The sequence below is a fragment of the Schistosoma mansoni genome, chromosome 4 (genome assembly GCF_000237925.1).
Source record: "Schistosoma mansoni strain Puerto Rico chromosome 4, complete genome".
NCBI classification, from domain to species: Eukaryota; Metazoa; Platyhelminthes; class Trematoda; order Strigeidida; family Schistosomatidae; genus Schistosoma; species Schistosoma mansoni.
This window is the reverse complement of record NC_031498.1, coordinates 15,406,041-15,434,005: the sequence shown is the minus strand read 5'-3', so window position 1 is coordinate 15,434,005 and position 27,965 is coordinate 15,406,041. Positions and strand designations below refer to the sequence as shown.

The 27,965-nt window shown below is 31.4% G+C and overlaps 1 protein-coding gene across 1 annotated transcript in view; it reads right to left on the bottom strand.

Annotated features, from left to right (window-relative positions):
- Positions 1–241: 241 nt before the first annotated feature.
- Positions 242–27,965, bottom strand: part of Smp_059130.1 (putative cyln2 (cytoplasmic linker protein-115) (clip-115)) — a 47,973-nt gene continuing 20,249 nt past the window's right edge. The window contains exons 11-19 of the mRNA XM_018796956.1: positions 23,590–23,718; positions 16,977–17,210; positions 15,690–15,922; positions 14,822–14,942; positions 13,030–13,082; positions 11,680–11,785; positions 9,547–9,679; positions 3,921–4,086; positions 242–707 (exon numbers count right to left, since the gene is read on the bottom strand). Of these exons, the coding sequence (XP_018652045.1) occupies positions 380–707; positions 3,921–4,086; positions 9,547–9,679; positions 11,680–11,785; positions 13,030–13,082; positions 14,822–14,942; positions 15,690–15,922; positions 16,977–17,210; positions 23,590–23,718 (1,503 nt within the window). The 3' untranslated portion in view covers positions 242–379. The remainder of the gene's footprint in view (positions 708–3,920; positions 4,087–9,546; positions 9,680–11,679; positions 11,786–13,029; positions 13,083–14,821; positions 14,943–15,689; positions 15,923–16,976; positions 17,211–23,589; positions 23,719–27,965) is intronic.

The window sequence follows — 27,965 nt, the reverse complement described above, 5'->3', positions numbered from 1 at the left end:
AGTAATAATAATAGAGGAGAACAAGAACAATGATAATAGTAATATTAGTTTTCTTTTAGTAAATCATTATGACAGGATAAGGCACTTCCCTTCTTTCTCTCTCTTTTTTCACTTGATCAACAGTCAAATTTCTAGCGTCTTGCATTAGAAATATAATCAAGTGAAGTAAATTATTAACTAAACCATCCCCCATTCCCCACAAAAAGAGATAAGCAAAATGTGTATAAGAAAACAAGACAGGAAGATAAACAGGAAGGAAAGAGAGTTCGTTAGAAACAGAAGACTAGAGAACAAGAAAGGGTCGACAGCAATAAACACACAGGTACAAGGAGATTTACATTACACTTAATATATACTTATAATGTTATTCTATTAATTTTTAAAATGTTTGTGTATCTGTACAATTCTCCGTTACATGATCATCAAATATACCACAATTGTCACAGTATAAACGATTTGTTGTTACAGATGAATTCTGTTTAGAAATTTTATGAAAGTTTTTTAAAGATGACTTTCTAGGAATTTCATCATGGTTTATTGAGTTTTTAATCACACCATTAGTGGTATAATGTTGATGTGAGTGATTATTTCCATTTGCCTGCGAACAGTCTTTTGTATCATGACTGTCAAATACAAGACAATTATCACACCATAGACGTGTAGGTAATGGTGGATTACGTGATTTGATATGTTTATTAGAAAGTAAGCTGGAAATAGAAGAACAAAACAATAATGATTAAATGATTGAATTGAAAAGATAATTTTATTTTAGTAGTTAAAAACTAGATTATTCTGAATTATATGTGTAATATTTGTATATAAGTTGTAATAATCATGGATTGATATCTCAGTTGAGATATTATTGAAAACCATAGAGTATTTGGTACTGACTCTGTATAAATACCTCAATTGAGATTAATTTATGACGAGTAAACACCACAAATTCAACCACTCTCCATGATTCGCTAGAATTAGTATGCATCTATTTATTTGTCTTTGAAGAAGAAACTCTTCTAGGTAAGTAAGCATACAAAAGTAATAATTTAACTTATACATCACAAAATTAAATACCCATTTAAAAAAACATGTATATACTCAAAATGAGACCAAATCGATTCATTAAAAGTTGACTGGAAATGACATTGTTTATTTTAGTAGCCCGATTTAAGGATGAAAGTAGATGTTCATCTCAGTAATATTCCGTGTGCATGCATGAAGTTGTTATATAAATATTTCATCTTATAATATGATAACTAAACATGCGTATACTTAGGGATATTTATGAAAAGAGTTAGAATGAATGGTATATGAACTCAAATGCACACACATACACACAATATATTTTACAAAAAGAATGTGATGTAAAACAATTTTGAAAATAAAAGGAAAAAGACTAAAATTCTTCAACCGGTTAAAAAATTGGGAAGAAAAAAGTTCTGTATCTTAGGACAATAAACTAATTCATATTCCACTAAGAAGTAAACAATATTACCCAGGTGGTTGGTCAGCTCGATTTTAAAAGGGATGGAATAAGTTTGAGTTTACCATCGAATGACTTTGAGTTTCACGTTTACGCGTAAGAAAAGAACTATGTTTTATGATATATGAAATTTGTTTAGTAAGTAATATAACAAACGACTTTAGGCCCTTTTTTCTGTGCTATACTACGCTACTAGGATGAATTGGATGATCGAGTTTACAATACCGCCAGATTGGATACTCGAACGACCCGATATATACAGACTAGACGACATTATATCAGAGTCCGGATTTGCGACCAAAATAAAATACCAGAGTAATGGTGGACAATGCTTTATTCAACACAATCACAAGCAGTCGCTCTCAGAGATTATGGAGTAGAAGTCATTAGAAGGAAAGTCACATACTTAATAGCCAGTAAGCTGCATGACTGATTGTCCACACTCAGTGGCCAATCACATTTGCTTCCACTACCACACATCAGTAAGTAGGACCCGTATCCCTATTAGTGAATGACTTTGAGATGCATTCATTGATGTTTTAATGAGGATCTGTGATTTGTGGAATTCAGTTAGTCTAGATTTTGACAGCAATGAACTGACAACAATGTATAAGGACAGTGGTATAACATCATGGATTAATTAAAATTCGAAATACAGAAATCTTAACACAGTAAATCAATTACATCAAGCTTATTGCCAGATAGAAGAGTTTTACGTTAAATACTATGTGTAGTTGTGAATGAGCACTACTAAGAAGCACAAATCTGGAACAAAGTAAATATCAATAATTCAGCATGAAAATCGTTTCCATATTTTAAAAAGTCTATATGAATCCACAATAATAATACTTCAAAAGTTGTGCAAAACAATACACCTTTTAATAATAATTTTCTATCCGTAAACAGCGAATTCTTTTAACATGGGTACAGTTTTTTTAAGCAACTAACTTCTATAAGATTGAGTAAAATACAAAATTTGATTGATACTTTCACAGTATATAACTTTTATTTATGAACAATGAATAGTTTTTATGTGAAGGAACCATAGATTATTCAGTGCTTATCGAGTTGCGTTCACTTAAATAGACAATTTACAGACAACGCAGAAGATCACTGTATAGTATCCAAACGAAGCTTTACATACAATAAATAAAGCAATCGTAGAAAAAATTCGACAACAAGCACATACAAAATATTTAAAGAAATGTAAAGGATTGGAGTTGAAAAGAGGATACTAAATAAATCATAATAAAATACTGTTAACTTATAGATGATAAATAATAACATTGTGTTTAATCCTGAGTAAGTTTTCTGAATATAACTGGGATATTTTGAGCTAGATGTCATACAGTTTTTTTTCAATCTAGTGCTACTTCAGTCAGTATTTTGTAATTGGATAGATAGTAACAGTGAAATGACATATGTACAACACTTACATGAGTTTTAAATCTTCTTCATCGTTTCGAAATTAGTATCAATTAAAGTGATGCACAAACGTACCAAGATATCAACTAAACAACACGTCTTATAGACATACCACTTTTTAATCTTATGCCTGGTTAGTACGAAAGACAAAAGTGTATGTGTAGCAAAATATTAGAGTACCCAGGGCTTACAAAGACATTCACCGACTTTTTGCCAACAATGAAAGTAAAAAAAAATTTTGAAAGTAAGAATGCTGAAGTTAAGCGGTTGAACACACTGTGAACTCACTGATAAAGCATAACTGTGGATTTGTAAAGATATAGAAGAAAATATGAATTTCTGGTGTTTAGCAACCTCTTGGAAGATCTTTTCTTCAGAAAAATAAATAACTTTTATATATTAACATACGAATAAATTGTAAAACGAATTAATCAAATGAAAATGTCAATGAATGACAGACAAGTATAAGCATTTTAACATCGCATTTATTGACAATGACAAAACATGAGTGGCATTTAATTTGCACCTCTATGTGTATCGTTAAGTGTGGATGAAGATAAGATTCACAGTGAAAATGGATGACTTGATTCAAAATCGCTTTGCTTCGATTACATCATATGTAATTATTTGAAATATATATGAGTTGGAAGAATAATCACATAATTATTATTTTTACCGCCAACAGTATGAGTAAACATTATCTACAGGGCTTCAAAGGTAAGAGTTTATAGTTTTTGGGAAGATATTTCTTGATGACCATTTAATACAAGATGTTACTTTCTTCATCTTCCTCATTTTACAATGTAACTGTGAAAAGTTATTTTTTCAACGAAAAAATAACAACTAAAAAAGTCCAAAAATTCATTTTTCTCATCCACTAACCACGATCTTACGAATATATGTGATGTTAATGAAATTATTTCAACCTATTATTCACGTCATATTTAATGTACAGTAATTTGTTTTCCTAAACCAATGACACTTTCAGACTATTTAAATAAGAATATCAACTTACTTTAATTGTTCATCCGTTCCGACAAGCATTGCTCGTACACGAGATTCTAGTTCAGCGTTTTTAGCATGTAGATCAACAATGATGGAATTGAGAAAATTCACTTGTGATTCAGTTGAAGCCTTTTCTTCAATTAATCTATTAATGTCGGACTGTCCATACTGATTTGCTGTATAAAAAAGGAGAAAAACAAGAGAAATGAAAATCCAGCTCCACTTCTTTTCAAACAACAACTAACCATATTATTTGTAATGGTCTGCATTTTCTCGTTGTCGGTTTCAAAGACAGCCATAAAAGACTGATTAATTGGAATTCTTAGGATCAAACAAGAAGGAACGGTGATTTGTGGCCATTATACAAACTAGTAGCTATCTAAAATCAGTAGCTCAGTAAGTAATGAGTTGAGTATTTGAAGCGAAAAGTATTAAGTTCGAATCTAAAAGTGAACATCGATAGTAGGATACAACAGGTTCACTCACCTGACGAGCCCCAAGTACTGCCACCTAGTTGCAGAATTTGGAAGTAATTGATCATTTAAGGATCAAGGTCTTTGACCACCGCCTTACATGAAAAATGTAGAGCGCTGGACCAATCGCAAGAATATCAATTTGTTTCACATTCCATTTATATTTTTTAGGAATTTCCTGGTACATTCTTTCTCTTATGCCTAAAGAAGTATGAACTATAGACAGTGTTTCAAAGGTATCCTGTTCGCTGTAAGATTTGAAAATTCTGGATTTGATCCGGTCAGATAGGACTAACGTATATGCTTACAGTTGATGAACAATTTTAAAACTAAAAAGAAACAGCTATTGAATGAAGTGTAACTCTTTAGCTGTATCCTCTTAAGAAGTATGATACTTCAATAGTCCAACATCAATTATGAATTAAAAGTTTGCTAACTTTATTGGCAAGTATAGATTCATGACTCTACTTTTAAAACAATGCTAATATCATTCAGTAACCAAGTAAACACTGTTGCTACAGATATAGCACACCTGCCACTATCAATATAAATTGAAGGATTAGTGATTCTGAAGATGAACCAAAAGATCATAAATGGTGTCAACCACACAAATAATATTTTAGTAAATGTCTCCTAATGAATCGAAAAATGAATTTATTATATAGACAAATAAACTAAGTATAATGCATGTGTACTCATAAGTGTAAAAGTTTATATAATAACCAGAGGAATCATGTACTACAGTAACGTAAAACAATGATATAACATGATATCAGCTTGCATTTTTATACGTTACAGTATACCGTATCCGTACCAGCATTTCTATCCGTGATACACATATGCATACACATACAAGTGTATGTATGAGTTGATAGAATAACAACAGATACAAACAAAAAGAGAGTAATTAGTATAAGAAATATCTTTGAATTAATAGACAGTCAACTTGGCTATGAGCCAAAAAGGCCAATAATGCATACATTCACATCGATCGGTAGAAACCTAGACATACACACAATAGTGTTTTTTTTTCTTAACAAAAATATAGAAAGAAAAGAGACCAATTTTATATGTGCTCATCACAAAACAGTAAAGAGAAAAATAAAGGCGAGAAATCTGATGTATACTTTTTAAAAAAAATAATAAATGTTCAGTAAACATATTTCCATGCATGGAGAAATTTATACGGAAGCAATCTTAAACACACACACACATGGAGTGTGGAGACAACGCAACGCTCACTTTTTTATTCTTAAACTCATGGATTGAACAGAAAGATTTAGATAAGTTGAAAATGTATTTTTTGTGGAAAAAAAGAGAACAACTTATCGGAAAGATGAGTTTTAGATATTTTTTTCGTTATCTTCATAATCAAAGAAGATTATAGATGAATAACTCAATGAATAAATAAACTATACTTTAAGATAAATAAATTAGTTGAGAAAGGAAAAAGATGCGGAGTTTTGACGAAAAACAAGAGAACAATAAAACAATATGAAATAAAGTGCACCTTCGTTTTTTTTTCATTGGGATCAAGCCTAAAATCTATTGGGAAGCATACTATCATAGATAAAATATGGTTTAGAGAAAAAAACATGTATGTAATATACATAATCAAAATAATAGTTACTCCCAACAGTCAGAAATACCCAAGTCCAATTTATAGAAAAATAGAAAAACGTATATGAGGAAACATTTGAGTACAAAACGAAAATTTTTAGAAATAATGATCTTAGATCGTTAAGTGGTGTTATATGCAAATATTTCATTGATAAGTATAATGTAATAGATCCTACTTAAAACAAATTGAGTAGTAAACAGGCAGAAGAACAGTACATCAATATAATTTACGGTTAAAAAAACTGAAACCTATTGTCTTAACTTCAATATTTATTTATTTAAACACATAAATATTGGTACAAGGAAGCACCAGATATATGTGCGCCACACAAATCTCATTTGATTTGTGTGTGGGCTGTGATACTGCCTGGGTGCCCAAACGGAAGCAAGTGGTCTTCTTAGGGGGTTATATCTGGAACCTTTGACCTAAAGATCTGATCCACAAGGCAGTGGAGCATCGTGAGGAGATGCAGTCCCATGGTAGCCGGTGACCAACGATTGATTCATACACCATTTGTTCTCTCGGGATACTGGAGCCGACCCATGTGCACCATTGGTTTGGAATCAGGGTTTTCCAACTCCCCTAGGTGCACTTTCCGTGTCCACCAACCCGGTTAAAGCGCCGGACATTCGCTTTTCGTCCTCTCAATTTCGTAAAGAACACCCCCTCTACGAGAAGGCAGTGAGTAGGACTTCTGTGGCAGAGGTTATATACGCGTGGCCATGTGAGAGTATTTCGAGAGAGAGAGAGAGAGAGGACTCTCGCCACTCTCAGCCGTACCAGGGCATTCGGGGGCCTTAAATTCAATGTAAATGTACAAAAAAAGAGTAAATAATTTAACCATAATAATTCAATAATACTTTTTGACTCCTCTCTCTAGTTTTTTTCATTTTAAACATATACTTTTCACAAGCATTCTTTATAATATCTTGAATTGAGTAGTTTAATTGTGTTTAACATACCTATTCTTGCAACTATCCATTCTTAATCATAAGTTTATTATGGATCGTATACAACTTCATTCTTAATGATTGTCCACATTGAAATGAAACAATTTTTCATAACTAAATAACTGTAATAATCATATATATGAATGATTAAATTTCAATCAGTAAGCAACTAATAATTATTTATAAATCTAAGCCTAACATTATGATATTCTTTTCTTTTGTTGTTTTATTTCAATATGTATTCTTCATTTGAATATATGGAACTAATTAAAAATTTTACTCTCTTTAATAAACATAGTTAATCTCTTTGATGTTGATAAAGCTTTTAATTAAATTGGCGCACAATATACATTTTTAAACAGAGAGTTGTATTAAAACTTTAGAAGATATATAAATATATACATAAGTCAAACTAGATAAATGAGAATATAATAGGAATAGAGATAATCAGACATGATTCATTTAACTCTTCAGATAACAGTAATTAAAATTAATAATATCATGGTAAGTTTCATGTAAATTTAAAATGTTTTTGAATAAATAAACATTGGGAACTTAAATTTTTGAATAGTAATAAACTCAGTAAGTTAATGTGAACATCACAATACTATAATGCATATTTTCAGATTGAAGATATGACTTAATTGTAATGTACTTTTAAATACAGAGGAAAAAGAAAGTTTGTCATTTTCTACTATTAGACCACTGGAATTTATATGTATTAAGTGTTATCAACTTCAGTCGTCTTTCAACTATCTGCAAATGCATATAAAAATTACTTCATTCTATGTAAGTGAATCAACAGACTAATAAGTGAATGTGACGTGATCATTTACAAGTCGCTTGATTTTTTTCGACGAACGATGAATAACCTAATGATAATAACCTGAGTTGGGTAATCTGGTCTTACTCAACATCGATTTAAACCCCAAAATGCCCTAGTACGGATGAGAGTGGGGAGAGTCCGCTCTTTCTCTTCAAATAATCTCACATATCTACGCATATACAGTGACTGACAAGGAAGTCCTACTCACTGCTTTCTCGTGTTGGGGGTGTTGTTTACGAAATCGAGCAGACGAAAACCGTATATCCAACGCTTTAACCGGTTTGGTGGACAGGTAGGGTTCAAATAGGGGAGTTAGAAAACTCTGATTTCAAAACAATGGTGTACATGTGCTACAGGATCCTGAACAGAAGAAAGGCGTATATACCTATCGTTGGTCACTAGCTTTCGTGGGGCTGCGTCTCCTAACTTTGCTCCACCGCCTTGTGGATTAGACCCACAGGTCAAAAACTCAGGGTGTATCCCCCTAAGAGAACCACTTGCTTCGGTTTGGTAACCCGGATAGTATTCCAACCATGACATAAATCAATGATATCTACTACTAGCCTCATTGTTATTGTGTGGCGCATACGTATTTGGTGCCCCCTTTGTACCAATGTTTGTGTGATCAAATAAATATGTTTCAACTTAAGAGTGACCGAATTAATTACTTATCGTAGGGTGGTGTAAATATCTTTTCTAAGTAACAAAACTGAAAAGGTTCTTCACAGTCACAGTATTTTTTATGGTTATGAATCCTGATGAGTGCACTCATTTCGTATCAATATTTTATTTGACAGTCTCGTCATTTTTTCCCATGGGTTTTTATACAAACATGATGCATTCCCTTAAAAAAAATCCCTATCAAACTGCTTTAACTTAGACGCTATCCTGTTCCTCCGCACGTTTTATGAAAAACTTTGTCTGATCAATGCAGCGGTTCATCTTTTGCTGTTTATCGGTTAAACTTATAAACAAGTTAGTGTTACAGGTAACATTGTTTAGTGATTATGAGACAACTACTTAGTATGTGTTATAAATATACAATGATAATTTAACTCAAACCATCTTACAATTTACAACTATCAGGTCAATATTAAGATGACACACTATTGGTGGTTTGAAAAAAGGAACCAAAATTATTAGTAATTAACCATATTCGATCTGATAGGTACTGGTAAACTAGATATCGACGATTATGTTTATACTTCAATATATATTCAGTAAAAATAATCGGTTTACCTTTTTAGAATTAAAAAAATGCAAATGAAATTAATCGTGTTGGGATCAGTAATTATCATTCATTTTTCTAATCAAAAATAGGTCTAGTGAAATCACTGAGAGTATTTAACTACTACGTTGAACCTAATATTTCGTTTCTCTTCTCCGTTTTCAGTATCAGCTCATATGTTACTAACATTTCTTTGTAAATTGACGAGAAGAACTTGAGTATTGAGTTGTTCAGAATACGAACGAAGTAACATGTGTCGATTAAAAACATACGCTATGAGAAAAACACTATTTCCGAATTCAGATGCTTATTACCTTATAACTTTTTATATTGATTTTAAAACTGTAGGATAACAGTGCATTTTTTATTGCCGTATTTACACTAAGCTTGACTAAAATTTGAACGAGCATTGATGAATACAGTCTAAGACATTTTATCACTTACAATCATAAAAACATCTAAAAAATCCACGTTAAATAATCAAAGTTTATCAATCATTCTACAAAAAAGCCCATATTATAAATAGATACGATCTTACTAAGCTCAGTTGACGAATTTGGTTGATGTTCAAGTAAACGACTTTCTGCCTCTTTAATACGCTCCAACAATACTTGTTTCTCAGATTCTAAAACTGTTATGGTATGGTTGTGTACTTTTTCAAGCTCCATTTGCTGATAAAATAAGAAAGGTGGAAAGAAGCAGATAGAGAAAAGGGATGTTAGTGTATCAATTATATAAACAGTGAATAATATTTTTAAAAAATGATCAAAACACTTATACACAAATTAAATGATTAAAAATTGAAACGACAATCAAATAAAAATTAAGAGAAATAAAACCGCATGTTTACAAAACGTTTGGTTATTATGGCAAGGTATATTTGAATGCTACTTTTCATGAAACTCCTGTTACGAAATATGATAGATATATTCCAGTGTACACTAGAGTACTGTAAACGTAATATACGAATAATATTCAAATGATCTAACCGTTTTACACATATAGCTCCTCCTCATTATTTAAAAAGAGAAAGAGCAAGGATTGTAACAGAACAGCATGAACACATATGTCATAGTTTAGTAACAAAATTATAAAAGTGCATACAGAAATAATGTTGGTCCATACGAGCCATCGTAATATGGCAAAGGTATAAATAAGCCTTAACAGATTTCATAAAAGATTAAAAGTAAAGATCTTATAAACATAAAGTTTCTGGAATATTGGATGGAACGATAACAAAATACAATAGAACTATAAACAAGTTGTTACAAAATCAAACAGATAAACACAGATGATAATTAAGAATAAAATGAGTCAAATATATTTAGCTAAAATAAATTACGAACTACGGAAAATTTCAGAGGGGCGATATAATCAGGCATAAGTTATGCGACGAAGTCAAACGAAAAATTGATAACCAATTCTGCCCGAATGCTCAAATGAAGGTTCACATGCTTCATAGCCATGTCTTTGAAAAACTTGAAAGAATCCTCGATTAAAAATGAATTTAATAGAAATATGTCATTGTTTTTATACTACTAATAAGTAGTTGACATCTTATTACAGCTTTTTCTCCACTCAGAGGAAGCTGTATCCATTTTCAAGTATCACCCGTAATCAAATGAAAATTATCCCTAAAATGTGATATACAAGCACAATACACTTCGAACGATTTGATAGCATACTTGTTAAGAACATTTATATATGGAAAAATAAAAGGTCAACTACACAAATGGAGGGTGATAGGAGCAAAGATCATAAAGAGAATGATGTGAAACTCGCCATCCTGGATAATAAAACAATATTACTAAGGTGAGTTTGGAGTGAGAACAAACTGTTTTTGGATACGTAAAAGGGGCTTGAATGGCGAGTTTCATGTTTTTTACACATCATTCTCTTTATGATCTTTGCTCCTATCACCCTCCATTTGTGTAGTTGACCTTTTATTTTTCCATATATGAATGTTCTTAACAAGTATGCTATCAAATCATTCGAAATGTATTGAGCTAATATATCACACTGTATTAATAATCCTCATCTTATTACACTATAATACATTTGCTAATGTTTTATTTAACATCTGCAATGAAAGTGTGAAACTTGAGTTAATGACATGAAACAGAAGGATTCTGATTTTTATTCGAATGACATAAAAAGCTATTTCAGATGCTGCATATAAAACAAGTTAGCGTACTTATGAATTATTTGGTATCAGAAGAACACTTAAATGAAATACTAAATAGTATTAATCAACAAAAAGATGTCTCGAATTTTCTACTATAATGTGCAGTGTCAATCCTCGAATATACAAAATACCTATGACGTGAAATCAATATCCGACAACCTCGAAAGTTTAGAAATATCGATTTTAAGTTGGGCGGAGAATTCCAAACTCTCTTGAATTATGTATGCCAAATAAATAACTGGAATAGATATGTTTGGAAATTTATGTGTTTTCTTTTTCTTCATCGAAAGGTCATTATTAAAATTTTTTGTCTATCATATTCAATCCTATATACTTGATAATGACCTACATATTGGCAAGTGTATTTATTAGTTATTTGTAAATAAATAAAAGCGACGTTTCTTCTCAAAAAGAAGAACATACAACTATACACAGGGAAATAATTTGAAATTATTCACAGATAATAAAAATATCAATATGGCGTACTTCATTTAAAACTTTATCCAACTGTGATTGAATAGCTTGTAACTCATTCGATTTGATCTCAAGTTGACTAAATGCATTAGAAGCACTTTTCTCTAATGAAAACATCCTGTATGAAAATGTAAATGAATAATAATAATAATAAGACAATAAAATGTCTTGATACTTTGATTTTACAGATTAAAAAATATATATATACATTCTTTATTTTGTGACGAAACACTTGGTAAGTGAACGAAAATGACACTAGTTAATTGATTGGAAAAAAATAGTATCCAGATTACATAGAAAAAATTCAACAATCCTTTGTCAATTAATTATACGATTATTGAAGTAAAATCATTTTGAATGTAAATCATTTGCTGAAAACCATATTACTGCATTCAACTTTGAGTTACATTTTGGGCACAGGGACTTGCAATAAGCAATAGTTAACAGTCCTATGAATTTTTACAGTAAAATGTATACATATAGGTAAGTAATATAATGATTTGTTACTTCATATGTAAATAATTAACTAGTAAATACATGAAAAGTCAAGTAAATAATTCATAAAAGTATGCTTTTCCCCTTCCTCTACTACCACTACTACTAATACTAATGATGGTAACTAAAACCAAGAAGAATCAACCCGTAATTAATAGAGCTCGGTTAGACACTAGTTTAACCTTAAAATGACTGAAAAACTCTGAATTATAACGGCATTGGTTTATAAATGAAGATAGAATTCGGATAGAAACAAAAAAAATTGTGGGATAATAAGTCGAAGTATTTTTTTTCAATTCCATTCAGCAACTCTGTAATATCACGACGACATAATATAATGATCAATGTTATTGACCTAACAGACAAATACTGAGCAAACATTGGGTAACAAGGAAAACTTACACAAAATAAAAAAACAAATAAATAATAATAAAATACCAAATAATTATTGATAGACTAACAGATACTATTGACAATTACTTTTATGCATTCGAAAACAATCGTATTAAAAACTTACAAATGTATGAAATGAATTAAACTTGACAGGATAGAGATAATGTTAATTGAAGTGCAATCTACATATTTCTACAGAAAAAGGATTTTTCTATTTCTTTATTATAAGATATAAGAGAGATTGTTGGATCTCGTAGTTTACACTAAAGGCTGATCTTGGTTAGACAACACCTAAAAAGCAGGATGCCCTGAATGGTTGTTTTATTTTATTATGATACTTCATGACAGTGCTCATCCACGACCTCATTAAGGAACGGTCTTAAGACCTTCAGATCCTACTACATGTATGCAATGATTATAATATTAAAGCACGAACATATTTCACAAGCATACACATATACAAATCGAACTTACTTTTGTCGTGCATTATCAAGTTCTTCTTTCAAAGTTGAATTATCCATTTGTATCTGGTCAAAAATGAATCAACAATCAGATCAATAAGGGTATAAATAAAACAGCTCGGATATTGTCTGAATATCTTAGCAAATAGTTAAAAATCTATAATTTAAGATAATCAAGTCAAAAAGACTGGTTTAATATCATTCCTTTAGAACTGAAATAAAAATGGTAGGTTTTGTTTTATAAGTAGCATTTACTTTTTATTTTTGGAAATCACATAAGACTGCTCTCATAAACAAATTCTAGTAAAACGTGGATTCCCATGGAGACATATAGAAAGAAGACGAAAAAAGCGAAATAATTCCATTTAATTAGTTTCGCATCACTCAAAGCACAAGGTGATCAGATTGCTCAAGACTGCAAGTATGTCTTACTGAAGAGTATTAACTGGCACATCTAGGTTGAGAGTTTCCTGCCAACTACCTACTATTATAGGTACATACGCTAAGGTCAAAATACAAAAGTCTGCAGGGAAAAGGTAGCAAACGAAACACAGGTATAACATTCCAAAGTGTTGTTGTTCATTGTGTATGTAAAACCACATACAAGTCAGATTTATCAGGGTTAGTCACACAACTATATAATAACAACAACATCATAAAAACTGTCAACAACCCTCGGTAACATAATTTGACAGTCATTACTTCGTTACAAATAAAAATTGCCAAATATTTATGTAAATTATAACAAAACCATTCCTTATTACCACAAAGTATATGACTACGTTTTTATTTATAAAAATATGTTCAGCTTCTAGTATTGATATTTACCTAGAAAAAAACAGTAGTATTTACTGTGCAATACGTCTACATACAACTGACTTAGTTCATAGAAAAACAGCAGGAAAACAAGGTTAACAAAACACTAAGAAGTCATTGCATATTGTCATTTTATTTCCTCCGTCTATACACAAAAATATTCACGAAGGTAATGAATTATCAAGAATCTATTTTACTTTGTTCAGAACAAGAATATGGAACGGAACCAACTGTATAGGATTATTATACTAAATGTGACATGAAACATATTAGATTATTATTCATTCGACCATCATCAAAAGATACAATTTAGAAGTGAAGCATATCGATTCATACTTTCCTGTGAATAATTGTCACAATATGTTACATATCATTCAGTCCTTCTCAGAACCTAAATCCTATTCACAGAAACACAGATATTACAACCAATGTAAGCCATCCAATTAAAACGGCCACATTATGCTTGGGAATTGATGAACTATACGTACTTGTTGTCTTATCGACGAAAAAATGAAAGTCAGGGTAAATAAATCTCAGCTACTTAGAAGAAATAAGTAGTAAAACATTGTTAAAATGTAGTAGTTTTTCAAAAAAAATTACATAAGGGAAATTACGAGACGAACTTTTTAAAATGATATTCATTAGATAGGAATATGAAAACTCCTTCAAGCGATTGAAAATACAAAAACGAAATTATTATTATTATATATCAACACTCAAACACTTTTTGTGCTGGTGAAATAGAAGTGTTATTAAACGTAACACTTAGGGAAACCAGTACAATGTGAAATGAACATCATTTCAAATTGTGCTAAAACAAAATGATAAAACTGGACGAAGTATTTGCGCTGTTAGCTTGAATACACGTGAAAATCTACTCATACCTTTTAATAAGGTATCATTTTTAAATATTGTTGGGTGATTTTGATATCAACTGACAGAGAAAAAAAATTACAGAAATAATTTTTAAACATCACAGAACAACTTACTTCATTAGAATTTTTCAAGGTCACATTGACTCTTGTCAGCTCACTCTCAAGATCATTACGTTCACTTTCTAGTGTTTGACAATATTTTTCTAAATCTTGACGAACTTTTTCATGTCCAGCTCTGATCGAAATAAGATGGAAGAAGGAATCTTTCATCATGCAAATTAACACATTCTATCAAATTAGTTAACTAATAATAATTGATTCATGAATGAGAGGAATGAATCCAAGATATTTTGCTTTCATCATTAACTCTGGTGCAAATTTATGCATCGAGTCATACTTCAGATTTGAGAGCTAGTGATACTATCTGAGTGCCCATACTAAAATCGGTGAAGCGGAGTTTGAACTTGCAACTTAGTAACTGAAATTTAAACATCCTAACTACTGAGCCATCAATTCCAATAACCGGCTGTATGAGTTATTTCTCCACATACTCTTAATATTGCTACTATGAAGTTAAATAAATCGCCCCACATGTACAGTATTCTATTGTAGAAGATGTTAATATTGGGATTTGAAGTAATAGGGATTTTGTCAAATATACCATTGCAGTAGTATTTACGTTGTTTAGTGCACCTTTGGTTCTAAATGGTGTCTCAAATGATATTAACCCATTGCTAGAGTAATCTATCTGTAACTGAAACTAATCTCCTATAAACCGCTAAACTAGGATATGATCCTAATGCGAAAAACTGAACTTAATCAAAAGAAACGTGTGACCTTCCACTAACAGGTAGACTTCATTTTAAAAAATGACAGAAAAGTGAGTTTGGATTCTCATTATTACATAAAATGATCTCTATAACAAAAAAATACACACAACATTAAATTGAGTAGATCAAAGTCAGATCTCAATTGAACTTACATTTGTTCTTTTAAATCATTAATACGTTTACATAAAATTGGTGATAAATCCTCTTCATTTTCAGTTATAGATAAATCACCTAGAACTTTAGAAATATCCTCAACTAATTGATCACGTTTCAAATGGGCACTGTTTAATTCAGTAAGTAATTCTTCTTGTTTTATTCTAGATTCATTCAACTGTATTTTTAACTTATCTAAATAATTTTCAATTTCATTAAGTTTATTGTCAGACTGAAAGGAATAAGAATAAGAAACGTTTAAGGATTAATGTATTTATGTAAAAGGGAGAAACTAAATATGTCAAAACATAACTCAATCTTTGTTTCTAGGTATAAACAGGTTTGTAAAGTCTTGGGGATTTTGAAGCTTTGCATCATCATGTGACTGTCAGCTGGACAATTAGTGAAAACCAATACGGCAAATTTACAACATTGTGAGAGACCTGAATCTAGTTTTCAATGACTATCTGGCTACAGTTAATTTGTTATGTAAACTATGGTTTCGTTTTGTTTGAGTGACTTATTAGGAAATAGTGAAACGAAAAAAACTTTAAATCCGATTAGGATTAGAAAATATGTATACGTGTATTTAATTGTGTATCTTACAGATGATGAAGAATGAAAGAGTAAATCTGAAATCCGTAACTATCTACATCAAACTGAAAACATTTTAAAATTATCCTCTCTTAAAACATCTTTGTAAACAACTGTACCACGTCTTTAACTTCCGTATACATTACAATTGAAATTGCTTTCTTTTTAAAAAATTATTGTAAATAATCATTAGAAAGTACTTTTATAGTAGCAGATCGGACTTCATTGAAACATAGGTCCTAATCGACTTGCACTTGAATAATTACACTTATGAGAATGAGTACCATAGACCAAACACTGATAAATGTAAAGAAAAGAACTTGGATACATAGTCAAAAACCACTATTCCATCAGATTAAAATGACCCCTCTAGACTGTCTTTGGTGCTATCGCTCTTCTTCATAAAGAGTGGTTATAACTTTCTTAACTGAGAGTTCTTCTGGTTATAATGATTACAATAAATTTCCATCTCTTATTCTTGTGTAGATTTGTCATTAATAATAGTTTAATGATACATAAAAATTGCAACATATCTATTCGCACTACAGATAAATTCAATGTCGAGAGACTATCAATTGATCAGAATTAAATTCAACTGATTGTGACATCTAGTTTGACTAGAACATATTCTTTAGTATACATATTGAATACCAATTATTATTTACAATAACAAAAACTGTATATTAACATACATTCTCTTTATCTTGATTCAGTGTTATAGTTTGTCGTTGAATATTAACCAATTGATCTTTTTGTTCATTGAATAGTTCTTCTTGTAATTTAAGTTTTTCCAATAATAACTGAATAGTCTCTTCATTCGATACAGTATTAATATCATTATTAGTGATTTTGTTAATTGATTGCAAATTATTCACTTCTTCTATTTGTACAGCATGAATGGATTCCACAGCCGATAAAACATCATTCTGTAAATTATAAATTCACCAATAAATGGATAAACAGGAACAAATTAGAAAACAAAATAATTATTGCCCTCATTATATATATATATATATATATATATATATATATATATATATATATATTAATAATAAAAGATTGCACGCATAGAAACAATAGAAATGGAAGAGAATTGTCTCAGTCAATAGAACAAATTATTTATATTTATTCAAACCAATATGCATACATATAAACATTTATTAGAGATAAGCGGATTAAACTGCATGAGACAGTGACGTGCACTTAAAAAGTAACAAAAGGCATATAAATTGTTCGATAACAATCAAACAATTACAAGTGATTATTGAAATAATTCAAACGGTGAAAAAGAAAAAAAACAACACAATCATTTTGATAATGTTAACCGATAATAAAAATAATATCACATTTGGTTAAACTAATAAATACCTGATAAGAATTGTTTATTAGGAGTATAAGTATTCTATCGAATCGTTACAATCACAAACCATTTTTATGATGGTAGTTGAGTACAAGAATAATGCATACAATTTACTATACAGTTATTATAACCCCAAAATATTAGAGACATGGCAAACAATTTAATCAGTTGACCCGAAGAAAAAAGGAAACAAGATGATCTATTATACCATATCACGCATACGTACACATTTAATCATTAGAGTGCACAAGTCAAAAATGTACCGTACATCACCATTATTTACGTGTGTATTTTTATAATAATAACAATAATAAGAAATTGTCAACACACATTCACCCTGTACATAATTCACTATAGTTCATTGTAATTTATGAAAATATGTAGAAACAAAAGACAATGCATTGATAGAAATGAAAAGAAATACTAATTTCACAGTAAAAGACAATGCAATATTCTTAAGATCATTATCGTGAAAAAGTGAGAAATTAACAGATGTAATACACATAATAGATTGGTTAAGGTAGGTTAGAGGAAAGAAAAATAAGGTGAAGTTCCGCCTTGAATTCTCCTTGCTACACATTTAATTGTTGTTTATTTGTAGAATATCATACTTCTTTCTCAATTAAATATAAAAACATAATGTATAAACATAAATATAGATAATATTTAAGAAAAGAATACCGTGAACAAAAGAAGTAGATAAAGTATTTGAAAGCAAGTGAAACCATATTAGTATTCAATATTAATGATCCATCGGTGTGTGTTTGCATGTAGATGAATGTTTAAAAAAAGAATTAGTTGTCTTACTTCACATATCAAGAATGAATAATGTCATCACTGCAAATAGAAAAATATTAAATAACACTGAAATATTACGGATCGGGAAATATATGTAAGTGTAATCAAATCTTGAACGTATTATATATATTAACAATATAGTATGAGAGCATTTCGAGAAGACTGTTTACATTCTTGACCATATCAGAACATTTGTGGATCCTACAATTGTACGTGACAAAGCTTAATTAAACGTTACGATACGAATGCGAGTGGAAATGACTAAGTGACGTATGAAACTATAACTAACAATTACATTGAAAATCAAACATAGTCACTAACACATCGCTCTACATTCAAGTAGGACTAAAAAAGCTGAAAAGTTAAAATCAAGAAAACCACTCACTACTGACGGGAAAGTAAAGAAAACACCAATGATATCAAACAAGACAATTTAGATTCAACTATCAATTTTTATAAATTCCATCAGACAGTGATGTAAAAAAGATCATACAAACTAATCAATACAACAGATTTCAATAAACAATAAATATCTTAAGAACAGATTAACATTATGTACACAAAACATGAAATTTATCCGATACCGCAGATGATGTTTGGTAAAAGAACTAATACACCACCATATTGTAGAAACAAGATTCTGCAATAATTGAAACATTGGAAATAAACAGTTAAGTAAATCTGCCACATCATGATGATTGACAACGGGGTGAAGATGCAAATAACTTACATTCCAATAAGTAAAAAAAAACAAGATTTTGTAAGCACAATGAATCATTAATTGGAAAATTGACAAACAGACAATTAGTAGACAGAAAACTCTTTTTTTTCTATGCATCAAAAAACACTGGATAAGAGAGAGAGTGGACAAAACAACATTTGATAAAGCAGAACTCTGATGAAAGAAACAAATTAAAGAGTGCAATCATCAATAGAAACATGACTAGCAATGGGATGGAACTTTTTATTTGGATAAGTAAATTTTTAGGTTACTTTTTTATTCAATAACTCTGAGACAACTGCAAAAATTCGCTGACACAAAGTGATCACTTGAAGTTATTATATCGAATCGCTCCACGAAAAATTCAGCTTCTCGTGGTAAAAATCATATGTATACTAAGGTTAATCATTTGTGAATCATTAATACTAGTATGATTACTTAGTTACCCTAGGAGTTCCATGAGCCAAAACCCATTGAAAGTAGCAAAACTCTCAAGAAAAGCGAAGCATAACAGTTTAGCTCTGGCTAATTTACACTGGTAAAATATCTGTCATAGAATTGATGCCTAATATGTGCTTGCGAGACACAACGACAACATACGAAGATCACAAATATTTGATCACAGTAATAGAAATGGTGAACGAGCAGAAAAAAATAAACAAGGTAATAAAGTTAGTGAAATTATGGACATCCTGTAGATTGCAATGACGTTATACGCACTTAAACATTGACGACTTTAAATTAGTGACGAACATGATCGAATAACTACAGTGATTGAAAGTAAAAGAAGTAGATGAACTTGTAAACTTTCTGGTTAAGGTCTGATAAGATGTACAGAAAATGATTAGTAAAAACGATTATTAAATAACGTATATAGATAGTGAAAAGCGATTAAATGGTTCTAACTGACTAGTTATTATTATTATTACTATTATTATTATTATTAATGGCTTTATTCAATACTATAAAGCCATTAATAATAATAATAATAATAATAATAATAATAATTAGTCAGTTTAACAACAGAATAGATTATACAGTGACGTCATTTCGACTACATAGTACCAGAAATCAAGGTATGGAGTATACAATTTTCCATCTCACCAACCAATGAAATGAAGTGTTGTTGCTTACTGTACCAGCCTTCTTTCAGAAATGTTGAAAACCAAAGGGAAATTAACGGTTACTTCATCCCAGTTCATCACTCAAAGACACACACACACTAAGAACTCGAAGACTTTGAGTAGGGATATTACTACTGTGGTGTGTACTACTGATAGCAACAGACATAAGTAGTATGTGTCGCCAATCGAAAGTGAAACGTCTGGCGGCAAAAGGTTAAGAAGACCGAAGAAAAGAGAACGAGAACAGAGAATGATAGGTGTGGAAACGAAGGGACAATCGATATGTGTTTAATGTGAATGGATAAATTAATAAACATTATCGTAATGTATTCGTTTCTTTAAGCTATATAGTATAGATACATCCCAGTATTGTGATATATACGTAGGAGTGATTGTTGATACAGAAAACTGCACGTAAATATCCAGATAATCAAAAGATTTAGTCATCTGACTGATAATTATTGCAGGACAAACCAATAAAATGAGTGATTATCCAGGTCGAATTAAGCAAACGTATTTATAAGAGTTGCTAAGAATAACTCTTTTTGAATATTCATAAACCAATGTAGCAAGCATAGAAGTTCAACATTCTTTATGTCTAGAAACTGTTTCAAACCAAACCAAATATTTTGTAGTAAATCAATGTTAACATTGATGGGTTTCACTATTGTTCACTTTCCAATGTAGTATTTTTAAGTGATCATATTTTCAATTCTTTATCGTTTATTGCTTGTTAAGAAAATGTTTATGAGAAATATGTGTGTGAGTAAATGATGAGGGATTTACTATCTAAAGCTGTTTCGTGTTTCACATAAATTACAAATTCTAGTCAAGTTAACAATTACTTATTTCAATGAAGAGTCATGCCTATAGCAGAATAAAATCCTGATATCTATTAACATAGAGTAATCCTACTTAGATGAATGAATTCAGTACGAAAGTTCTCACATTCTTTGCCAAGCTTATTTGCGTTGTGAAACAGGAGAGGTAAGAGAAGAACACTTTATCAACGTATATAATAACTAAAATTTCAAGAATATTTGTCAAAAACCAAACATATTCTACGAATGAATACAATATGAAGGTTATCAATATTATCGATAAACTTTGAGAAATATGTATTCATTATGATACCATGGGAGATTACCTTCTTTTATTTAATAATTAATATCTTACTAGGGCAATAAAACTAGAAAAGTACATCGACTGAACTAATATATTTGATAAGTAAGCAATCATGGAATATGTACTGATAGCTGTATACACTTGAAGGCCATTAAACGATCTTGATTACAGTAAATTTTCAGTATTAATTAGAGATTATTATGCACCGAACAGAACTATTGTAGCAACCTTTGGAGAAAAATAAACATTTAGCATACATAAACAATACTAAGCAGTCATTGAAAATACGAACAAAATGAACGCCCACCCAGTGGTTTTAACGGCTAAGCGTTCGCTACGAAACCTGAAGGTCCAACATTTGATCTTCGACGAGATTATCAATCGACACCAGTGAGGAGTCATATGCAAAGACAAAACAGATGTTTAACCCTTCCTGATGTTCAACAGCACTCTAAATGAAATTAATCCATGACAAAACCTCCAAAACAAGAATCTTCACGGATACATAAAGTAATGCGTTTCAGGTAACAACCTATAAAGATAGTGAACATCTCAGTTGAAACGCTACCATTTACAGCTTTAATTAACATGTATTTGTATTGCTGGAACAGGAAGAATTGATTTAAGTTTAGAAAGTTATACTTTACAAAACTTGACAAAACCAAATCTATTTGTTGGTAGTTTTAACTGGGAATACTGTAATATTAAGATTTTAAATAATTCATGTATACAATTTACTAATCATTTTGGGACTAAAGACTAACAAAACATTTCATAGTAAAGTCAAATTGCATAAGGATGAGTACATCCAGTGTAAAAACAGGATGATATCATGGTTAACTTAACACATCTGAACTCCCATAAAGAAACTATAATATGTCATTTATTATTATTATTGTTCAAAGTAAAGAAATATCACATCACAAGATTAATGGTAAACTTCAAAATATTCAAGACTGAGACGAAAATTGAATTATTCTCTGTTTCTATCTGTAAAAAGATTCAAATGAATATCAAGAAGGAATGTATGTGCACCGATATGACCGGATTTGAACAATAATTGTCTGAAACAGTACTCGTTTTCTTAGATGATACATACAGACAATCAATAGGTTTGTGAACTGATGTTATATATGCAATGGACTTGGTCTTACAATAACTTAAATAGAACGTTAAAAAAGGCAGTAGCTGAGCGTAAACAACATACAAAACACTAAGAAAGTTTCTAAATAGTGATTACAAATTTCCCTGATGTAATGAATAACAATGACAGAGGACAATGTAATCCATCAAATTAAAACTACGATTTAATAGCCCAATAAATAAGTATACTACATTTTCTTGGTGTTATTTAAGAGTTTCATCAATATAAACGACCAGTTTACACAATGAATTATAATGACCAGTATTTTAGAAAATGAAACTCCAATTAGTGACGAACTAATAATTTAATAAACAGATTACGATTAAGTATTTTTTTTGTTTTAGAAAAAAGAAAGACCTAGATATTTCAAATATCATAAACGATTAATTAGCCCGTAAAAAGTCGGTTGCGCTCGTAAAATAATCACATATCTCTTCTAGACTGAGTGATGATGATGTTCGTTTGAGTCATTTGGAAAAAAAGAATGCAAATGTACAAATACATCGTCAGCGTTGACTACACACGGATTATGAGGTACACAATAGAATGGAAATAGTTTAAGTTAATGCAACTTATTAAAAGTAATTAAAATATTACATTGTCAATATTCAATATTAAAATCATGCATGAAGCACTCTCTTTAATACTCTACAATCAAAATAAAATGGATAAAATTTACCTATGAATTGTGGAGGATTTGGTCAGTGGTAATAAGTTATTTGATTTGGAAGAATATTTAACTATATTACTAAGCTTATTGGATCATTTACAACTGGTCTGAGGTAGGAATTAATAGATTAAAATTTAATAATCAAGTACCATGACTAACTTTATAATTACTTTATAATTTCTATCTAAATCATGTGAAAGATTCAAGTGAAAAGTTAAAATAATTGGACTGTATTCAATATATAAAGAAACAATGAATCTATCTCAATGTTAACAACTATAACAAACGATTTCATAAGTCAAAAAGCACACAAACAAACATGTACAGTGATTAGAAGAGTATTCCATAATACATTTCATTTACCTGATAATCAGTTAACCCTTCCATCGTTGCATTTTGTTGGTCTTTTAGTTTCTTTAAATCTCCACTGGTCATCTGGGACTCATTAGAAGATGAGGTTGATTTGGTTTTCTCTGCTTCTAATAAATCATTCTATATAAATAAACAACAAAATGTACTTTTATATATTTATACATATTACTCGGACAGTCATAACTTAGAACCTGGTACACATGTACACCGGTTCAAGTTGCCATACCTCATTAGCATAGAGAGAGTGAAAGTGTCAGGCCAAATCCCAGAATAGTAGAGGTAGTAAATGTACCAGTGGTGATATAAAAGATTAGGCATCGAAGATAGGATTCGAAAAGAAAATATAAATTAACGAAATGAAAACAAAAAACTTTATGAGGAATTTAGAATCTCAGAATTTGCCAGAAGATAAAGAATGGATACATCTATGTCGTTGCTATCGATTTCGGGCAATGTTATCCATAGCCGCTGAACACTGGTTACGATAATCACACGGACCCCGACCAGGTAGCCTATAGATAATAACATGGTGAAGTCTCAATGGCAGTGACTTCATAGACTGATGCCATGTTTTCTCGTGAAACCACAACTCGTGTCAAAGAACGCCGAGGCAACACTAAAAGACCTCTAAATAATCTTGTGAGTCTAGAAAATCAACATATCACATCAGCAATATTAGCATGTACTAATTTTGAAAACCATCAAATCGATGTTATTAATATCAAAATAGTTTAGAAAGGATCTTCCAATTTAGAAAAAATGAAAATGCAAAAAAATTGTGTGAATAAAATGCATAGTAGAAGAATTTCATCTTGTTAATTGAGATAATAATGATAAATAGTAATAATAATAAGATTGGTGTGTGAATATAATATGTAATAAGAGGAGTGTTATCAAGGTAATTACGATAAACGAATTGGGAATGATGAATGTGAAAATTAAGGCAGGAGTGATAAAAAAAGGGGGGGTTGTAATATTTAGTTTAGATATCCGGTGATCCAGTCATAGACCAAGGTAAACATAGAGGCTGGACATACGTTTTCTGAATGCATAAGTTTGGTTTTCTGGAGTTGATCCAGATGGCTTCGGCTATGTAAAGTAATCGTAGTCTAGCTCATTGAGGTAGATTTTTCGGAACTTGATATAAAACGGAGAAAGCTTCCTCTATTTTGATATGATGCTCACTATCTACCAAGTGAGAAAGGATGGTGCTGTTAATGGATTTGGTGACTCCTTCTCCCAACCATGCTGGTACATGTTCACGACTACGCAAGGATAAAGCATCTGAGTACGGCCTATGTAACTAGCTCCACAGGAGCAGTTGAATTGGTATACACATATGGAAGAGCCAATCTTCGGTAACTTATCCTTGATTAGTTGTGTAAGTACTGGTTTAGTTGAGAAAGTGATGTGTAGCTTGGCGGCGTAAAACGTCCTTTCAACCGATCTTTTCAATCGGCGTGTTAGAATATCCCCCGCTATGTCACCTTTAAAGTCCAGTTTCAGGTAAAACCATGTTATCACTAGACATAGCATCCTTGTTCACTAACATCCCCCTGACTGACACTATCGATTACATATGTGAACAAGTGCTAGAAAAGAAAATAGAGATACCGATTCCCATAAATAAAATGAAAGAACTTCTGTTGAAATGTACTATGAATATCTACTTCAAGTTTAACAATGAATTTTACCCACAAATAGATGGAGTAGCAATGGGATCACCTCCAGGCCCGATCCTTGCTGACATTTTTCGGCCAAACTGGAAAATGGCCGGTAAAAGACATCCTAGTAAGATAGAATACTACGGTCGATACATAGATGACACACTGATCGTATGTGACGAAATGGTTGACAAACAGAAGATGTTGGACTTTTTCAATAACGTCCACCCAGCTATTCAATTCACCAGCGAGGAAGAGAAAGACAATAATATAGCTTTCCTCGACGTCCTACTTTCTAGAAGGAGAGATGGTTCCATCAAGTGAAATATATTTAGAAAGAATACATGGACGGGTCAGTATACCCATCTCCAAAGCTTCACTCCTCTTCAGTATAAAATAAATTTGGTTAAATGTCTCAGCCACAGAATCAAGCTATTATGTTCTGAGGACAGTGTCGATAGTGAAATAGATATACTAAAAAACACATTGCGAAATAATGGCTACCCAGATAAGTTCGTTAAAAAATACCTAGTAGAAAATATCAATAAAAAAAAGAAATTGCGACACAGTGAGTAAAAAAACCTTGTACCTGAAACTGGACTTTAAAGGTGACATAGCGGGGGATATTCTAACACGCCGATTGAAAAGATCGGTTGAAAGGACGTTTTACGCCGCCAAGCTACACATCACTTTCTCAACTAAACCAGTACTTACACAACTAATCAAGGATAAGTTACCGAAGATTGGCTCTTCCATATGTGTATACCAATTCAACTGCTCCTGTGGAGCTAGTTACATAGGCCGTACTCAGATGCTTTATCCTTGCGTATTCGTGAACATGTACCAGCATGGTTGGGAGAAGGAGTCACCAAATCCATTAACAGCACCATCCTTTCTCACTTGGTAGATAGTGAGCATCATATCAAAATAGAGGAAGCTTTCTCCGTTTTATATCAAGTTCCGAAAAATCTACCTCAATGAGCTAGACTACGATTACTTTACATAGCCGAAGCCATCTGGATCAACTCCAGAAAACCAAACTTATGCATTCAGAAAACGTATGTCCAGCCTCTATGTTTACCTTGGTCTATGACTGGATCACCGGATATCTAAACTAAATATTACAACCCCCCCTTTTTTTATCACTCCTGCCTTAATTTTCACATTCATCATTCCCAATTCGTTTATCGTAATTACCTTGATAACACTCCTCTTATTACATATTATATTCACACACCAATCTTATTATTATTACTATTTATCATTATTATCTCAATTAACAAGATGAAATTCTTCTACTATGCATTTTATTCACACAATTTTTTTGCATTTTCATTTTTCCTAAATTACTATTATACTGATTGTGTCTGGACACTTTATTGCAAATCATTTTGGCCTTTGTTAAATGACCTTTCTAAATTACAAACATCACGATTTTCCAATTATAAGGAAAGCTGAATGGATGAATCCCTTCATACATTAGTATCAAATGAACTGCTCATCAAGACAGTCATGCGTGGACCAATTCCCGCCTTACGTTACTTTTGATTACGTCTACTAGTTTCTATGTTCTTAGTTTTGTATTCTAGAATACCCTTATATACATACATACAAAGACGCCCAACCTCACTCTTTTACAAAACAAATACAGTTTTCCTACCCACCAACACACATATACACAGCTAGGCCCCAAAATGCCTTAGAACGGCCGAGGTGGGGAGGGGGTCCACTTAGGAGAGTTGAAAAACCCGGATCCCAAACCAACGGTGTATATGGGCTTCGGGATCCTGAGGGAACAAATGACGTATGGACCTATTGTTGGTCACCGACTACCATGGAACTGCATCTCCCTTTGTTGCTCCACTGCCTTGTGGATCAGACTTTTAGGTCAAAGGCTCGGGGTGTGGCCCCCTAAGGAAAGTACCTAATTGGGTTGGAGCACCTGGGCAGTATCACAGCCCACACAAAAATCAAGTGATTTGTGTGGCGCATATGTATTCGGTGCCCCTTCGCACCAATATGTGTTTAAATAAATAATAAATAAAAAACAGCAAAAACTACCTAGACCAAAATAACATAACATTAGCATGATTAGATCAATTTCAATTTCGACTGTACTAAAAATACTCTGCTTCATGTCCTTTGTATAATTCAAACTTGTATTAATCTAATTCATTTATTTTTATTCTCTGGAGAAGTGGCTTACAATATATATATTATATATTACAACCATTGAAGTAACTGCTTTTATGAATTTAGTGTTCATCTTGTTGTGCTAATGACGTATAGCAACTTGAACCGATGCATATATGTGACTGTTCCTAGATTGCAGCTGACTGACTGACATTGGGCAAAGTGGCTCACAATTGGTCACAATGGCTGGATGTACTTATTTTTGATCTTATTCTATATCTTGAATTTCAATACTCTTTCAAACATGCCTTTCCGTCATTTCTTTTTGAATCATATTCTCAATGCGGTCTTTCGCATGATCACTCCTACAACATTATTCCGACTCATCTGCCACTCATTCCGGTCATTTCATGTTGTTGTGCTGAATTAGTCCGGTAAATCGGGCTAACGCACATTTTCCCCAGGCTCAACATTGTTTATAACTGACTGACACTAAATCACAAAGGTTTAAATTTCATAGACATCATCAGCTCCCTCTCAAACGTATACGTGCCTTGCTGACCAGTCTCA